The sequence below is a fragment of the Eubalaena glacialis genome, chromosome 3 (assembly GCF_028564815.1).
Source record: "Eubalaena glacialis isolate mEubGla1 chromosome 3, mEubGla1.1.hap2.+ XY, whole genome shotgun sequence".
NCBI classification, from domain to species: domain Eukaryota; kingdom Metazoa; phylum Chordata; class Mammalia; order Artiodactyla; family Balaenidae; genus Eubalaena; species Eubalaena glacialis.
The window spans coordinates 156,578,833-156,595,850 of record NC_083718.1 but is presented as its reverse complement, the minus strand read 5'-3'; the positions used below and the strand labels follow the sequence as shown (position 1 = coordinate 156,595,850).

The 17,018-nt window shown below is 54.8% G+C and overlaps 2 protein-coding genes across 7 annotated transcripts in view; both read right to left on the bottom strand.

The window, feature by feature from the left end:
• KNCN (kinocilin) lies at positions 1-2,705 on the bottom strand. The gene is made up of 3 exons (XM_061186628.1): positions 2,555-2,705; positions 869-943; positions 1-80 (listed from the first exon to the last, which is right to left on the bottom strand). Exons 1-3 carry the CDS (start codon positions 2,703-2,705, stop codon positions 1-3), a joined length of 306 nt encoding a protein of 101 aa, XP_061042611.1.
• A 4,259-nt stretch (positions 2,706-6,964) lies between these two features.
• MKNK1 (MAPK interacting serine/threonine kinase 1) overlaps positions 6,965-17,018 on the bottom strand; it is a 43,295-nt gene continuing 33,241 nt past the window's right edge. For 3 of the 6 annotated variants that reach the window (XM_061184259.1, XM_061184264.1, XM_061184263.1), the window contains 5 exons: positions 15,566-15,661; positions 13,267-13,461; positions 12,424-12,588; positions 11,136-11,179; positions 8,637-9,780 (listed from right to left, as the gene is read on the bottom strand). In XM_061184259.1, coding sequence (XP_061040242.1) covers positions 9,549-9,780; positions 11,136-11,179; positions 12,424-12,588; positions 13,267-13,461; positions 15,566-15,661 — 732 coding nt within the window. In that variant the 3' untranslated portion in view covers positions 8,637-9,548. Of the gene's footprint in view, positions 8,257-8,479; positions 9,781-11,135; positions 11,180-12,423; positions 12,589-13,266; positions 13,462-15,565; positions 15,662-17,018 lie in introns of those variants that run through there. The other 3 variants (XM_061184261.1, XM_061184262.1, XM_061184265.1) reach the window with 3 other exon arrangements.

Sequence of the window (17,018 nt, the reverse complement as noted above, 5' to 3'; positions counted from 1 at the left end):
TCAGCCCTCCCCAGCCCCCCGGCCCCCTGGCTTCAGCTTCTCCAGCGTTCTGCTCACGGTGGACAGGCTGCTGCGGGCTCCTGCGGGAGAGACCAGGACAGGGCTCGCTGAGTAGGCAGGTCCCGGGTCAGAGCCACCCAGGGGGACCCGGGGTCAGAGCGGGCTAGAATGGGGAGGGAGGGAGGCGCGGATGGTCAGAGTGGCCCTTCTGGAGGACAGCAGCATGGTGTGGGTGTTAAGAGGCAGGACTTGGGGCTGAAGGCCTGGTTTCTGGACGCACCACTTCCCGGCTGCCTCACGTAACCTCCCTGTGCCTCAGTTGCCCCATATATAAAGTGGGGCTAATTACAGCACCTGCCTCATATGGCTGTTCTGAGAATGAAACAAATTAACATATGTAAAGTGCTTGGCACGGTGTCTGGAATGGAACCTTCTGCTGAGTACTAGGCACTACCACTGGCAGCAGACCCTGAGGGTGGTGGCATCTTTGAGAAACTCTTGCTCTGGCATCTTCCAGTGTGTGGGGATGAGGGAGGAGGGAGATGCCCAGTTTCAGGTACCAGCTCTGAGAGTTGGATTCCTCAATGGGAGAGGAGAGTGAGAAAATAAGCGGGCCTAGGGGAGGGAAGGGGGCAGTGTGGTGCCATGCTGGGCCTGACAGAGAAACCCTGGGGACCAGAGGAGCTGAGCTCAGCTGGGAGCAAGAAGGGTTTTGACTAAGCTCATGGAAGAAATACCCAATGCTGCTGCCTCCCTGTGATTGGAGAAGTCCCCTCTGCACTTCCCTCAAGGTTTCTCTGGGGCCCCACAGAGCTGTGCACCCAGAGGGGGAAGATGGCAGATGGACTCTGGGATTTCTGGAACTTACCTTCTTTATTACCATTGGCGCTGGATCTTCCTTCCCCGTGGTCTGGCCCTGGCTGGGGGTGGATTCTCAGGCTCCCTGTAGGATGAGACCACCCCAAGCCCCCTGGTTACCAAGCCATTCTCAAATCAAGTCCAGCTTTGGGAAGGGAGGTCCTTCTTGTTGTCTACTCTCCATCCCTGCTGCTGTCTTTGCTCCACTACATTCCTTTACATCTCCCACATGATCTGAGCTGATCTGGGGAGAGGAGCGAAGGTGGGAGAAATGGGCCCTGGAAGGAGAAGGTGGCAGATTTTTAAGGAGGTGGGGGTCCCAGGGAGACCCAGGGATACATAGCCCCACAGGATTGATGGAGATGGGAGCACGTATGTGGGGAGCTGAGAAGAGGAGAGGAGCTGTACAAGGGTCCTAAGGTCTCACACACAGCCAGTACCAGCGACACACGTGGGCTCGGCTCCACTGCAGAGTGGGCCACAGACTTACAAACAAAGTGTCTCACACAGTCCTTGGCAGGGGGTCTGCTGGGGGCCGGGGAGAGGACTCACCTATCGTAGGCAGGATGTGGTCCAGGTTGAACCGAGCCTTCAGGAAGGGGTAGGCAAAGATGAGGAGCCCTGAGAAGAGAGACACAGAGGGGTTCCGTGATGGGGAGGGAGCCTGTTTAGTTTGAGCTGCATGAAGCTGTGGGCTGTGAGCCTGGGGGTGGGTTATGGGTGAGCATGGGAGGAACCCGAGTGGCAGGGTTGGGACTGTGGGTGTGTAAATGCAGCCTGTGAGTGTGTGCATCGGGGGTTCCCCAATACCCGGCCCCAGAAGGGGTTGGGGAGCAGTGCCTTCTGCGGAAGGGGCTACAGGCTGGGAAGGCCCAGGCCCCTGGCTCCACACTGCCCGGGTGTTGAGCAGGTGGCTCTCTTCCTTCCCAGCTGGCTGGAAATGGGCCCATTGACACTCCCCAACTCTCTGATGCCCCCCCTCCCCTAGGGCCCCCAGGGCAGGACTGGGGGTGCTCCTCAGTGTGCTCCTTTTCACCCGGACCTGGGGAGGGGGTAGCAGAAGAGTGGGTCCTGCTCTGCTGACTCCTAAGGGTCTGTGGCCCTTGGCCTGAGTTCACAGGTACAGATGCCCAGAGCCCACCAGCCTCGTGCTTCTGGTTCTGCTTGTGGCCCAGGTGGTGGAGTGGGGCGAGGGATGGTACCCAACACCACTGTGGGGAGGTGAGTGGGACTGGCCCAGATAGACGGATAGATGCCTGGACAGACAGACCTGCTGCTGGGACATTTGGGAAAAGAAAAGGAAGCCCTCTCTCTGAGCTGGATCCTGTCCTGGCTCAAGGAGGGCCCCACAGAGAACTCTGTCCTCTTCCACCTGTCCCCCATCAACTCAGCCCCAACAGGCTTCTGAGTCCCAACACTAACCCAAGAGCCCAGGGCTTGGGACTGGGAGCCAGAGCTGGAGCAGCCCAAGAGGAGTGGTCGCCAGCTCCTCCTCCACATCTCCTGGCCCCTGCAGCGTGCTGTGGGAATCTCACCCCAATCTCCCTCTCCCTCCCCATACCCCCGATGGCTGCCTTGCTCACACCTCTCGCTTCCATCCTCCCCAACCAAATTCCTGATGACCCAGCCCTTCCCTCCATTTCTCGTTCACCTGACCATGGTCCCGGCTCCCTCTCCGAGCCCAGCACCTGCTCACCCAGAGCAGCGGCACCAATAAAGATTCCGCCCACGGCAGCTGCAGCTTTGGACATGGAGACACCAATGATGATGCTGCCGGCCACCAGGCCGAGGGCCACGCAGGCCAGCTGCAGGCAGCGAAAGTCTCTGCTGCTGATGGGGATGTCCATGCAGGCCCACCCGGGGCACAGTCTCCAGCCAGCGGAGCCTTTTCCCCTGAAGAGCCCTGGAGGTCTCAGTCTTCTTGGATGTCTCCTTGCTGGAGCTCCACCTTTAGGGAGGGAGTTTCTGGGCAGTAAGATTCTGGGCTGGTAACCCTTGGCTTTATCTGCAACCCTATCCGACAATAGTCTTAGCTAGGATCTCTCCCAGGTCGCCCCAGCTTACTCTTCCTCCCCTAAAGGCCCCTGAAGCTGGAAGCCACTCTCGGGACTTCTGCCTGGTCACATCCTGCCTTGGCTGCCAGAGTTCTGGAGAGCTGGGACTGCCCCACAGGGTCCTCCCCTGCCAACCTCCTCTCGGGAGAGCTCAGCCCGAGCTCCCCTGCCCAGGACCTCCTGCCCCAGCTCCCTGGAGCCTGCTCAGCTGCCACTGAGCCTTGGCCTATTAAAGTTTAAAGCAATGGAGGTGGGAGGGGGGGGGTGGTCCAGAGGATGTGGCTTCCTCAGAGATGCAGGCAGCAGGAGGTGCTGAGTTATTTATGAGGTTGCAATGTGAGCTGCTGCCCACAGGCCCACTAGGGCAGTCAGCCCAGGTTCCACTGTTGGTCCTGGACGGGGCAGGATGAGCGGGTGGCTTCACATGCGGCTCGGCAGCCAGAGATGTGAGGAGACTCCTTGGCCACATGCTCAGGACCCACTCTGCTGTCCCTTTGGTTGGAGGTGCACCTGGGGGCCTCTGCTTGGGGACTCAGAGACAGAGGCATGGAAGGAGACCTGGACGAGGCTCAGGAGACAGGAACAGTGACGGGGACAGGAGGAGGAGTGGGAGAGGGTCCTTCCAAGTCCCCTCACTAAACCCACCTCTCCCCCCTCCTCCCCCCTCCCATCAACCTCTGGGCCCCCAGGCAGGGCTGAGAGGTCCTAGTTTGAGGACGATCTCAGGCGACCCTCTTCTCCTCAGGTAGGCTTCCTTTCAGTTGCCAGTGGGCTGAGAAGGTGAGCTCTTCCATCTGCCCTGGGATCCCTGGCGGGGGGCTGACAGGGAAGAGCAGTGGTGGGTGCAGGGGTGGGAGGAAACACATGCAAGCTAGGGGGCTAGGGCTGGGAAGAGGAACTGGCAGGGGCTGGGTGTCAGCAGTCGGGGTCAGGAGACGGGGACAAGGCTGGTGCCTCCTGACCTCCGGGCTGAGCTCTGCCCAGCCTGTCTGACCTACTTGCAGAAGCCACCAAGTCAAGGCCGGGCAGCGGTAACCCAGCCCAGCCCGGCCCCGCACCCCAGTGCCAGCCATCACAAATTGCATTCTCTGGCCCTTAATGAATCAACACAGTTCCCAGGGTCCCATCACCAGCCCTACTGGCCTCTCTTTGGATCTCCCATCTCTCCCCTCCATGTCTGCCGTCCGATGCAGCCAGGCCCAAGGCCTCTGGCCTCCACCTGCCTCCACAGCTCCTCCTGCCCCCGCCCCCCCCCTTCTCCTCTGCAGCCCTTCTGCTGAGTGTGTACCTGGCCTCTGCCATCTGGAGAACCCTCATCCTGCAGGACCCTGCTTGGGCAGCCCCAGCTCTGCAGAGCCATTCCTGATGGCACCTGAGTGGCTGCATCCCCACACTGAAGTGCCTGCCACCTGTCCCTACGCTCTGTCTCCTCTGTAGACGGTGAGCCCCCTGAGGGCAGGTTCAGGGAGTGAGCACCACTGAATGGCTAGAGGGCACCTGGGCTGGGCTTCTGGACACAAGGACAGAGCTCGGGGAGGGCTTGGACCTGTACGACCACCTCGGGTTGGCAAAGAGGAGGGCCGCGGGCACCATGGGACCTCTGTCTCTAACAGGAGGCTTTCCTGGCTGGGGGTAGGGGCCTGGGAAGGCCAGGGTCATCTGACTGAGCTTCAGCTGAGGGAAGGCCCTGTCAGGAAGCTGGAGTGAGGCCTGGGCGGGGACACGTGTGAACTCAAAGGTGTGAAGAGAGGAGGGGTGACCGCGGAGCACCGATGGGCCCCAGAGCCATGTTCCCGGCCCCCATACGAGGAAGGCCCTGGAGGTGGGCATCCCAGCCACAGCTGCTGCTGCCAACGTCCCCTGTGCCTCTCGCCAGGATGAGGTCTGATTATTCCTCTAATTAGGCATCAAATGACAACCCATGTCTCTGTCACACATAATTTATCCCCCACTGACTAGTTTTAGAAGGAGCCATCAAAACAGTTGTCCATGAAAATGTGTTCCTGAGACATGAAGCTTTGGGAACCTGAACACCCTCCACAACGCCCCTGGCCCCTATTAAGTGTCTGCATAACTCTGGCCGGGCAGGGCCTGTGCCGGCTCCTCTCCTGCTGTCAGGCTGAGGGCGACGCTCCCACACCATCAGCAAAACAGAGGCTCCCCGGCCACATCTCCGAGGTGGGAACCTTGCACTGTGGGCCTCACTTTGCTCATCTGGTGAATGGGGATGGGGATGGCAGGGGCCAGAGTCAGGGATGCCTGTGCATTGTGAGTTTCAGATTCCAGAACACCCTGACTTCTAAAAGCTGGAGACAAATTCTAAATTAGAGTTTTCCTTTGACACTGTAAATCCCTCAGGGCACAGAGGCAGAGCAGAGCATATGGAGGAGAGACACATTAAGCCACCATCAGTTACAAGATCACAGAACCTCCCAGCTCCTTTCCAGAACAGATGGGGAAACCGAGACATGGGGAGGTGGAAGGACGGCTTCAGAGTCCATGATGGAACCCAACGTCCAGATTCCCCGCTCAGCTGGGAAGTACGCTAGCACATCTCTAAATTATCTTATTTGACGTGGGAGGAATTGGCAACCCCATCATCAGAGGGAGACATGGTGTTCAGAAGAATCAGTCAAGGCCTGCGTCGTTCCCGCATGACAGGAGTGTCACTAAAGGCTACTGGAAACTTGTGACACCTGCTCCTCTGTTGATTACAAATGTAGAGAGGGAGACTTGCCAATTCTTTCCTCAATACTGGCCGTACCAGCTCTGAAAAGGAAAGTGCATGCTTGCCCTTGGGTGATGAGCTTACTGTCACAGATGGATGAGATGGGAGCCCAAGGCTCTAGAGCCTGACCACCCCACACTTCCCCATCCCCAAGCTCAGAGCCCTCCTAGCTGAAGCCTCGGTCCTCCAGGCCCCCGGATCCAGAGTGTGGCTAGGCCGTGAGTCACTGCTGAATTCTGTCACAAAATCTCTTTGTCTGACAGGGAGGCCAGGGCTGGAGGGTGCCTGCCTATGCTCTTTCCTTCCCGGAAGCACCAAGTCCAAGGGTGGCATGGGGGTGGGGAGGAAGAGTGGGTGAAAAGGCCTCAGCTTGGTTTAGTTCTGTTTATTTTCCTTGAGGGGTGAGGACCCTGGAAAAGAGCTTGATTAATTCACTGATCCCCTGGGGGACAGGCAGCTTTCTCGGACTGTTTGGAAGCTGAAGTCAGGGAAGTGGCTTCCAAGGCAACTGCTACCATGGCAACAAGGGTGCCAGCCGTGGGGGGACCTTGCTTCTCGCTGCTCCCCTCAGACCTCAGCAGCTGGAGCAGTTGGCATGGGACTAGGGCACTGCTGTTCACCGAGCTGGATCTGGAGAGGGGCAGTCAACCAGAAGGGAGGAGGGGCCCTCAGAGCTCAGGCAGGTGGACACTTGGAGGGAGAAAGACTCCATCCCTGTACTTGAGCCCCCAGACGGAGCTCAGACAGGAGTCCTCAGGGTCCACTTGAATCAGGACGGGCTGGGGCCGAGGCCTGCCGAGACTGGATTTGAGGCAAGAAGCCCGAGGTCCAGGACACTCCAGCCCTCTCCTAAGGGCAGCCCGCACGTGAGCCCTAGAGCTGGGGCTCTGGCTGCCACAGTTCCAGGCCCCAGAGCCTCCCTCAGCACGTCTGCCTCTGCCCAGCAGAGCCAGGCACATGGCCTGGTCCCCAGAAAGGGCAAGGGACTTCCCAAGGTCACCTAGTGAACAGTGGTAGAGGAAGGACTAGGACCCAGGGCCCCAGCCCCCAACCTGGCTCTTCCCGTGGCATAACAGCTGCCCCGTGGGGACAGGGACCCCCGCCAAGAGGGACAGAGCAGCCTGCCATCAGGAGGATCCCACAAAGGGCCAGAGGCCACCAGCCCCGTGTGGAAAGGCCAGACACATTTCCACCCACACAAGCCAAGAAAAAGGTTTCCTCATCTCCATCACTGGGGCCCAGTTGAGCAATTCTGCCCCAGGAGACAACAATAAAAGTAACTACAACCATCACGGCTACTGTAATATTTATTGAGCACTTACTATGTGTGCTTGGAACTGCTCTAAACACTTTACATTCATTAATTTGTAACTTTCACAGTAGCACCACGAGGTAAGCACTAGCCTCCCCAATTTTTGGTTTAACAAACTGAGACCCTCAGAGATTATGTAACTTGCCCAGGGCCCAAGGCCAGTAAGTGGAAGAGCTGGGATTTGAACCCAGGTAGCACAGCTCTGGGTATCAGGTCTCTCTGGAAAGAATTCCAGTTCTACCTTCCTAGCTCTACAGCTGTGGGCAAACTATTTTTTTCCTTTTTCTGCTTGGTTTTTCATGGTAAGGGCGGTAAAATAGCACCTTACCTCATATAACTGCTCTGAGAATTAAATGAGATAATACCTGTGAGCTTCTCAGAAAGTACTTGTTACTTAGTAAGTGCACAATAATGCCAGCAAAACCGAAGTAGGCACAGTAGCATTTAAGCAGAGCTGTGGATGAGAGAGGCCTTGCCAGGTGGACCTGGGGAGTGGGATGGGTGGAATACTCGGTCCAGGAAGCTCCTGTAAGTCACATCCCTGCTGGGCCAACCTGGAGGATTGACCAGGGTGCGGCTGGAGTCCAGAGACAAAAGTCACACCCTGTTTCCCAGTCCCCAGGGACAAGGAGACTTTGGGTCAAAAGGCTCAGATTCTGCAGGCCAATTTATCCAGCCCATCCCACACCGGGTAGATGAAGAAGGGACGGGAGGATGGTAAGGGTTCCTGCAAAGGAAGGACCATCAACAAAAAGTATGTCCTCGTTGACACGGAGGATTCACGGTGCAGAACACCTGGCAGCCTGGCCCATGACCTGCCCCCACAGGGAAGAGCCCCGCACCCCATCTCGGCTCTCTGCTCCCCCAGGGAGCAAAGCTGGCAGCAGCGCCCAGTCTTCTGCCCTGACACTCAGAGCTCCCTCTGCCACCTCCTTGGGAATTTCTAAAGGCGCTCCCCATACAGTCCTCTGAGTCTGGTTCTGAGGATTACCAAGGCAACGCGCACAGAAGCCTTCTGCTCGAAGAACATGAGGACTGTGGATCGAGGCGCCATTTTTCTTTGTTGCTAACTCTGGCAGGACGAGCACAGTCCCAGGCACACGATGGAGCCTCAAGAAAGGATTAGTGCTGCTTCAGACAGACGGGACTCTGCTCCACTTGGGTGGGTGGGCTGGGTTGGGTACAGGGCACGCCTGTTAAAGTGCTTTTTGAAGCCAGCTTGCGTGATGGTTGCTGACACGGTCTCTTCCACTGGATAGGGAGATCCTAAAAGGCAGAGGCTGTTTCCCACTTATCTCTGGGTCCTGGCACAGAAAAGGAGATTGACAAATGTTTGATGAATTTCATTTCCTCACCTAAAAAAGAGAAGCAATGATCTCTCCTTCACCTTGTGTTATGGATCCTCTGAAGTGCTATATTCAGAGGTCTCGACAAGGGGCACCCCCCCTCGGCTGGACCCAGCCCCTCTCTAGAAGGCCTGTCTCCTCCTCAGGGTTGCAGGTGAAGAAAGGACCACCAGGAAGGCACTAGAATTTAAAACAGTTTTATTAAAATAAGCACAATGCATAATAGCATCCTTGTGTTGTAAAAACATCTGACATATGCAAATCGATTTTCTTAGATAACTAAGCAGCTCAGCTGATGCTCAGCTATCAGCTCCCCAGCAGAAGGCACCACATGGCTCAGACCAGGGTGGCTGGGCAGCCTCCGGACTGGCTCCACATCAGGCACAGAGCTCCTCAGTGCCCCAGACCTGCGCTGCCCTCCACACCAGGCTCTAGGAAGGAAGCAGCAGACACACTGGTCTCTAAGTCACTCATCATCTGAACAGCTTAAAACCAGTTAGAGTAATAGGAAATAGCTCATTAAAACCTTCCAAATGCATGGAAATTCAGGAGAGAAGAGTGAACCCTAAGAGCTCTGGAAAGTCCATGGGCTCACAGTGGGAGTTTAAAGTCTCATCTTTGTCGGAACAGCACGGTTAGAAAAAATGCCAAACATTGTAAAAAACAAAATAATACTGACTTCAGCAGCAATCCCAAACAAGGAAGAGGATGATAAATGACGGGCACATTTTGGTCACGGCAAAGAAAGATTATGTGCTTCTCTGCGCTATCGACTGGAAGACTGATCTGGCTTCCTGAATGCAGAAGGCTCCCTGCCCTTCCCTGAATTGAGGGGATGGCTTCGCTCAGCCAAGGGGGAGGACATCCGGAGGACAGAGGAAGGTGGAAGGACTGCCAGAGGGGGGTGACAGTGCAGAGAGAGGGAAGAGCCTCTGTCAACTGACGCTTCTCAAGGCTGGCTCCCTGAAGGTCGCAGCCCCAGCCAGTGAGAGCGGGCTGGATCCTCGATCCGCAGGCGGGTGAGCAGGTGGGCAGGAGCCCAGTAAAGAGATGTCTCTGCTGCAGGCGATTATGCAAAGTGACAAGTGATAGTTTCCCTTTCTAAGACAACCCCTTCGGAAAAAGCTTTTTCCTTGAGGACTCTGGGGAAAGGAGGATGAGAGCCTCTGTGGATGAAAAGGCCTGGATGGAGCCGCAGAGCAGGCCCTTCACAGGTTTCCAGTGGGGCAAGGCCTGGGGCCCGGAGTGGGTCAGAGCGCTGTGGGTGTTGGGCTCGGTTGCGTGTCTCCACTGCGGCCTGCCTGGGCCAGTGCCCTCCGGCGGGCCAGGCGTGACTTGGAGGGAGGGGAAAGCTTCACGGAGCAGAGGCCCTCAGCCAGCGCCTCTGACTCCTTCGCCAGTTCATTCTCGTGCTGAGACAGCTGGCGGTTAAGGGCGATGGCCTCGGCCGCAAAGAGCGTCAGGTCCATTGTGCTGCTATTTCTGCAGGGATGGGGGGAGCAGAGAAGAGAGGGAGGCAGGGCTCAGTGGGGTCCGCCAGCTAGCTCCTCGACACCCGCACCAGTTGCTGCGGTTCTATGCTCCCACTGGATTTTTCTGAGCTGGCACAGGCTGCTCTCTGAAGAAGTTCTTGCATGGGTTTGGAATCTGACTTCACTGGGGCTGGAAAGGCTTTGAGCCTCAAGGACAGTCTCTGGACTTAAGAGTTGGGACAAACGCCGCCTTCCATCCAGAGCCCCCTCTTCTGAGCCCTGCACACGCTCTACCAGAGGAAGGGTCACGGCACTTGAAACTCACCCATGTACATCCCTCTCCCCCGTCAGGACAGGGGGCTCCAAGAGCAGGGGCTGTGCCTTTACGTCTGTGTCCCCAGAACCCAGCTCAGGGCTAGCATGTAACGGGCACTCTGGGTTTGCTGAATCAGTTTTCTCAGGTGGATCTGAGGTTTGGAGCCTCAAGGCATCTGGATGCAGCTCTAGAGAATCAGGGAGGAACCCAAGCTGGGCTCAAATGAACTGTGACTATAAAGGTGTAATACTTGCCTGTTTAACTCCCAGAAACTGGCCAGGAGGTTGGTTCCCAGAGGGCTTCCCATGAGGCTTTATTTAGCCCTGGCCCTTGGGGAATAGGGAGTGCTCACTGGGAACATGATCTAGTGTTAAAAGGCACTAGAGTCAAACACATCTAGGTTCAAAGTCCCACTCCTTAGGCTACTGTGTAGCCTTAAGTTAACTTGATTTATCTATTCCTCAGTTTTCTCATCTATAAAATGGGGCAATAGGAGCACCTCTCTTTTAAATGTATCGTAAAGCTTATGAGATTCAATATATGTAAAGCCCTTAGTACGATACCTGGCGGGTGGTTAAGTATTTCCTATACAGTGGCCATTATTATTGTTTGTCTAGTAGTGTATATGACACTTGGTCCCTCTGCCTTACAAGGCCCCAGGTTCCTGCTACTTTCACCAACCCGCAGCAGTAGAAGGAAACCTTGGTATGCTTCGGGCTGTAAATAGTGATTTCCAGTTAGGATTCATGTGGATCCACAGAACAGGTTTTTCTCCTGCAAACAGCCTAAGGCGGGATCTTAAAGATGCTGGGGCAGGGGAAGCCATCCAGGTGGAAGAAGAGAAGAGAGGGAGCCAGACCTAGTGTAGAGGGAGACAAGGAAGAGGAGCGAGGAGAGGGAGGCCAGGAGCCCATTCAGGAAGAGGACACCTGAGCCTAGAGATGGGCTCCCCGTCCCCCACAGGGGGATGGGCCCCAGTGTGGCTGAGAGCTTGAGGGGAAAGTCAAAGCCAAATGAGGAAGGGTGTGGAGTGCAGCAGGAGCATTTACCTCTGGAGGACTTGCGGCGTGGGGAGTCCCCTTTCTGGAGCTTGCTAGAACGGGAAGGACAGATGTGTGGGTAAGCGCTGCTCCCTCTTTCAAGAGCTGCCCCCACCCAAGCCAGCGGAGTGGGTAGGTTACCAGAGGCTCGGGCCCAGCACAGGGACTTGCCCATGCGTGCTTGCAGGGTCAGACCTTCCAAGGAGACAGAAAGCAAGGTACAGCCCCCAATCCAGCTGCCTCTGCATGGAGAGCCCTCTCTTTACCTGGCAAAGTCCTAATCACCCTCCGAGACCCAGCTCCAGGGTCACTTCCCCCATAAGACAGTCCCCATTCCTTGCTGCCCCCCAACCCCTGTCCCAAGCAGAGGTGGGTCCTTGTCCTTTGGTGCCCTGAACACTTCTGATAACACTTTTGTCGTACTATCCTATCATTCATTCCCTTGGTTCCCTCTCCCCATCAGAACACGAAGACAGGGCTTGGGTCTCGCTCCTCCCACTACTGCCAGTGTCTGGCATGTGGTAAGCGCTCAGTGGTGCAGCACTTGGGTGGCTGCAGCAGCTCTTGGGTGGCTGGGAATCAGCCACTTGGAGACCCACGGATTGGGTTCCCACCTGTAACGGGCTGGCAACGCTTGCTTCCTTCCACTGTCAGGGCCACTGAGGTTGGCTAGGGACTGGCAGCCCAAGGAGACACAGTAAATCACAGGAGGTCTGGCAGACCCCTTGGAGGGACAGAGGTCTGGTATCATGATTAACTGAGGAGGATGGTTAAAAATGTTTTCTAGTGAAGACTTGGAGCCCTCCTTTGGGGAAAACACCAGCCTTTGCCTTTCAGGAAAGCTGCAGCCAGACCCCAGCAGCACAAGGGGAACCTATGAGCCCCCAATGCAGCCGCACAGCAAGCAGGGTGGAAAGGCCTTGTTTCTGCGCGCTCTCAGCTAATGAAATTTCTGTATTAGGGGATGGTGCTACCATCCAGGCTGCTCCCTCCGCTGTGTGCCTCTGCCAATAGTGGGACGCACACGGAGAATCTCCCAGAGGCCTCTTCCATTCCAGAGGGGCATGGGCCGCCTGGGGCTTAGTCTGTGGCCAAGGTTAGAGCCGAGTCAGTGACATCTGTAAGGCGCTCGGTGTGGGGTTAGGTCAGGGGTCAGTTCAGTTCTACGTGCACAGGGGTTGAAGCTGCCATCTGGCTCCCTCCAGCTGAGATCAGCCACTGGGGTGTGAGAGCTTCCTCATGCCTTGCTGCAGCCCTGAAGAGGTGGACGCCCCCACCCCCCCAGCCAGTCACTCACCCCCTGCACCCACGGGTGCTGCAGAACTTGGGCGGCACTCAGTCTCTGTTTCGCGTCTCGAACCAGGAGCTTGGAGATGAGGTCTTTGGCCTCGTTGGAGATATGAGCCCAGTCCTTGTCAGGAAACTCATACTTGCCTTCCTGGATGCTCTCAAACAGCTTGTTCTAGGTAAAGAAGATTCCTAGTGAGGCCACACTGGCCAGGGGATGGGCAGGATGTGCCTGTCATGGTCTGATCACGTGGGTCCAATCGACCTCAGCTGCACCTGCAGCTAGTGGCCTGGGTATTTCCCAGACTAGGGTCCCTTCCCCAATCCCCACCCTCCCCTAAATCATCCAACCACACAGAACGCCCTGGGTGGGTGGGATGGCGATGCTACTTGGAGGGCCAGGTGGGTGATGAGTGAGGAATGTCAACTAGAGAACAATGCCCAATTCCTCGGCCCTTCATCCAGGGCCCTCCATCCAGATGACCGGGCTCATCTCCCGCCACCAGCATCCTTATCCTTCCTCTTCCTCCCTCGACATACACCGCTGTTTCAAACCTCCTATCTTTGCTCGTGCTGTTCCTTCTACTTGCATTTCTTGCCTCTCTTCCCCTCCTGGAGGGGGCCAGACTCCTCCTTTGAGACTCACTCAGCTCAGGAATGATCTTCTCTAACAATCCTCCCCTGAACTCCTCTCTGGGCTGAGGGCCTGATGATCTCCATCTCATCTGGTGGCTGCTCTTGGACTGAGAGGGAAGGGCACAATACACCCCATTCCAGATCAGGCACAATCACCAAGCCCAGTCCTGCTTGGCCTCCCCCAGTCGCCTGACCTCCCAGCAGGCCCTGTGCTCACCTGGCACACCGTGCAGACCTCTCCCCGGTCCCAGCCACAGTCAGCTCCGCAGTGACCCACAAAGGGCGGGTAGCCACTCAGCATGATGTAGAGGACCACACCCAGGCTCCACAGGTCACAGCGCTTGTCGTAAAAAGTGGCCTCATCCGTGAAGACTTCTACCACCTCAGGGGCCATATATTCTGCAGAGCCACACTGGGCGGGGCCAGAGGTGGAGAGGGGGAAATGGCAGAGAAGAGAGAGGCTTAGTCACAGGCAGGGGACCATAATGGGACTTGAGCAAGAGGATGGAGTTGCAGAGTAAGAAGCTGTCGAGAAAGTGAGCCAGAGAGCTTGACTGGTGCCACGCAGGCACTTAGAAAAGCTGGGCCACTGGACATTTGTAAACTGAGTCCTATCATTCCCCACAATCCACAGGACGAGTTAGTTCCAGGTCACCTTCTTATCTTCTCAGGTCCTTCTCCACTAGGCAGAGACCCTTGGTCAAGAAGCTCCAGGAATCTCTCCCTGCCCTGGCTCTCTGTAAACAGTCACTCAATGAGCAGGTACTTCAATGTACCAGGAGCACAGCTCTTGGCAGGAGAGCCAATTCCATAAAGCAAGGATTTCTTTCTTTTTTTAAAAAATAAATTAATTAATTAATTTATTTTTGGCTGAGTTGGGTCTTTGTTGCTGCGCACGGGCTTTTCTCTAGTTGCGGCGAGTGGGGGCTACTCTTGGTTGCGGTGCGCGGGCTTCTCATTGCGGTGGCTTCTCTTGTTGCGGAGCACAGGCTCTAGGCATGCGGGCTTCAGTACTTGTGGCTCACGGGCTCTAGAGCGCAGGCTCAGTAGTTGTGGCACACGGGCTTAGTTGCTCTGTGGCATGTGGGATCTTCCCGGACCAGGGATCAAACCTGTGTCCCCTGCACTGGCAGGTGGATTCTTAACCACTGCGCCACCAGGGAAGCCCAGCAAGGATTTCTTAAAGTGAAGTCCTGCCAAGCTTCCCTGCTAGCTTTGAGCATGGAAGAATAAGAATTTAGAATTAAGAGACCATCAAAGCTAGGAGAGCTCTTAGAACAAAGCTGATTTCCTCACTTCTCCCACTTATGGATGGGAAAACCAAGGACTAGAATGGGACAGGGATTTGTTCAAGCACATCAGTGGCAAACCCAGGTCAAGAATCCAGGATTCCTTCCTCCCATACTTGCATGGAAGACTGCTGATAAAAACAAAACAAACTCTTTTTGCTTCCCTCTTCATTATTTCAGGCTCACCAGGAGGCAACCCTCCCCCCAGCCCTGCAACATACACAACTAATTGGATGGGAAGATGGTGAGTGGAGAAAGGACATTTTTTTTGTTATTGGCAATTAGAGTTAATGACTTTGAGAATAAGGTAGCTCAGTGTAGCAGAAGCTAATACAGAGACATATCTAATAATGTTGCTTAGAATGAGACATGGGCATATTTAAAAACGTCTTAAAAAAAGATTATTAGGGACTTCCCTGGTGGCGCAGTGGTTAAGAATCCGCCTGCCAATGCAGGGGACATGGGTTTGGGCCCTGGTCCAGGAAGATCCCACATGTCGCAGAGCAACTAAGCTCGTGCGCCGTAACTACTGAGCCTGCGTGCTGCAACGAAGAGTAGCCCCCGGCTGGTCACAACTTGAGAAAGCCCGCGCACAGCAACGAAGGCCCAATGCAGCCAAAAAAAAATTAGGAAAACTCACTTTTGAAGTGTGCAAATCTCAAAAGAATTATAATAATTATAGTATATCCAGTATGTACGAGAGATGTCTTACGAAGAAATAGCTCCCAGCAGCACCATCTGAGCAGGAAATGGGAAGTGAGAGAAGCAACAGGATAACTCAGCCAGGCCCTTACGTGCAAAGACCTCTCAGTTCTTGCCACAGAGGCCACACTCCCTAACCTTCACCGTAAGGTGGATGCGCCCCGACTCCGCCATGGGAATGGGAGCTGTCCACATGCTCATATGCAAAAGGGTGGGCCTGAGAGTAGTGTCTGTCTTCACCTGGGTCAGGAGTCAGGGCTCAGCCTGTTCTTATGGATATAATTTGTCTCCTCATGAGCAGTGGACCCACCCCAAACTGAAAGCTCTAATGTCAGTTCCACTAGCACCTAAGCAGGGGTGGGGTGGGGGATGGGGGTGGTTGTCAAGATAGGAAGTGAGGCCAAACAACAACTCAGGCAGCAGCAGATACACTCGGTTTCCCTTCCTTAGCCCTCTGTTCTGGTCTGCAGAGCATTAGGGACAGGAGCTCAGAAGGAGAGGGCACAGGTGCCCAGCCATACATACTGGAGTGGTCAGCTCTGGTGTGGTTATGGGGGTGCAGGAGTTGTTCAGTTTCACCCCACTGCCCAAGTCAAAGTCACAGATTTTCACCGGAGACACCTGAAAAGGAAAGCAGGAAGCAAAGTTACAAATAGGAGCAGCCAAAGAGCGTGAGGAGACAGCGTGACTATGTGGGTACACTGCCACAGTGTGGCTGCCACAATGAAGCCCAGCTTTACCTGGCAGTCATGTTTCCTCTTCTTGAGTGAACTAGAAATCACCTGAGGATTTGTCCTAAGGTGTCCTCTTCTCCATGCTCTTTCCTTATTTCCCGACTAGGAGAAAATGTGTGCACTACATGGGGTCAGACTGTGGTTGTGAACTTCGTATAAGACAAGGAGCAAACCTGTGGAACTCTTGCCAACAAGGTAGGTTGCAACTCAGAAGTTAGAGAAGTTAGCACGTATTCCTGAAAGACTCCTTGTAGCTCACTCACTGCAGGGCAAAGGAGTTTTGCATAAAACCCTTGAGCACCTCAGGTGGCTTAGGGTGACCAACCTGTCTTTGCTTACTTGGGGTTTTGTTGGGTTTAAGCACCGAAAAGTCCTGCATTCCAGGAAATCCCTTAGGCCCGAGCAAACTGGGATGGCTGGTCACTCTAGGCAGCATCAACATAGCAGCCCAGTCCACTGGGACTAGATGCTGCACCCGAGACTGCAGAGAGCGTGAGTCACCTCTGGAGCCGAGTGGGAGGTGCTGTGTGCATGCATGAGAACGGCCTGCGTGGTGGAGTAGCACAGCGAGCGAGTCAAAAGTGCTAGTCCCCATTCGCCATTTACCTGCTGCAGCTCCCACCTCTCTTTCTTTCCTCCCTCCCTTTTCTCTGCCTTACATTCTAGCTTTCTTCTTCTCTTTTTCACTTAGCTTCTCTTTTTCATTGTGGTTAAAATACATATAACATAAACATGCCATTTTAACCATTTTCAAGTGTACAATTCAATAGCATTATTACATTCATACTGTTGGGCAACCATTACCAGTATTTTTCCAAAACTGTCACATCACATCAAACAGAAACTCTACCCATTAAGCAATAACTCCCCATTCCCCCGCTCTCCAGCCCCAGTAACATTTAATCTACTTTTCGTCTCTATGAATTTGCCTATTCCAGATATTTCATATAAGTGGAATCACACAAAATTTGTCCTTTTGTGTCTGGCTTATTTCATTTAGCATACTGGTTTCAAGGTTCATCCATGTGGTAGCACGCGTCAGAAATTCATTCTGTTTTACGGCTGAACAATATTCCATTATATGGATATACCACATTTTGTTCAGCCATTCATCTGCTGATGGACACTTGGGCTGTTTCCAGCTTTGGCTATTATGACTAATGCTGCTATGAACACTGATGTTCAGGTCTCTGTCTTCAACTCTTTTGGGTATATACACAGGTGTGGAATTGCTGAGTGCTATG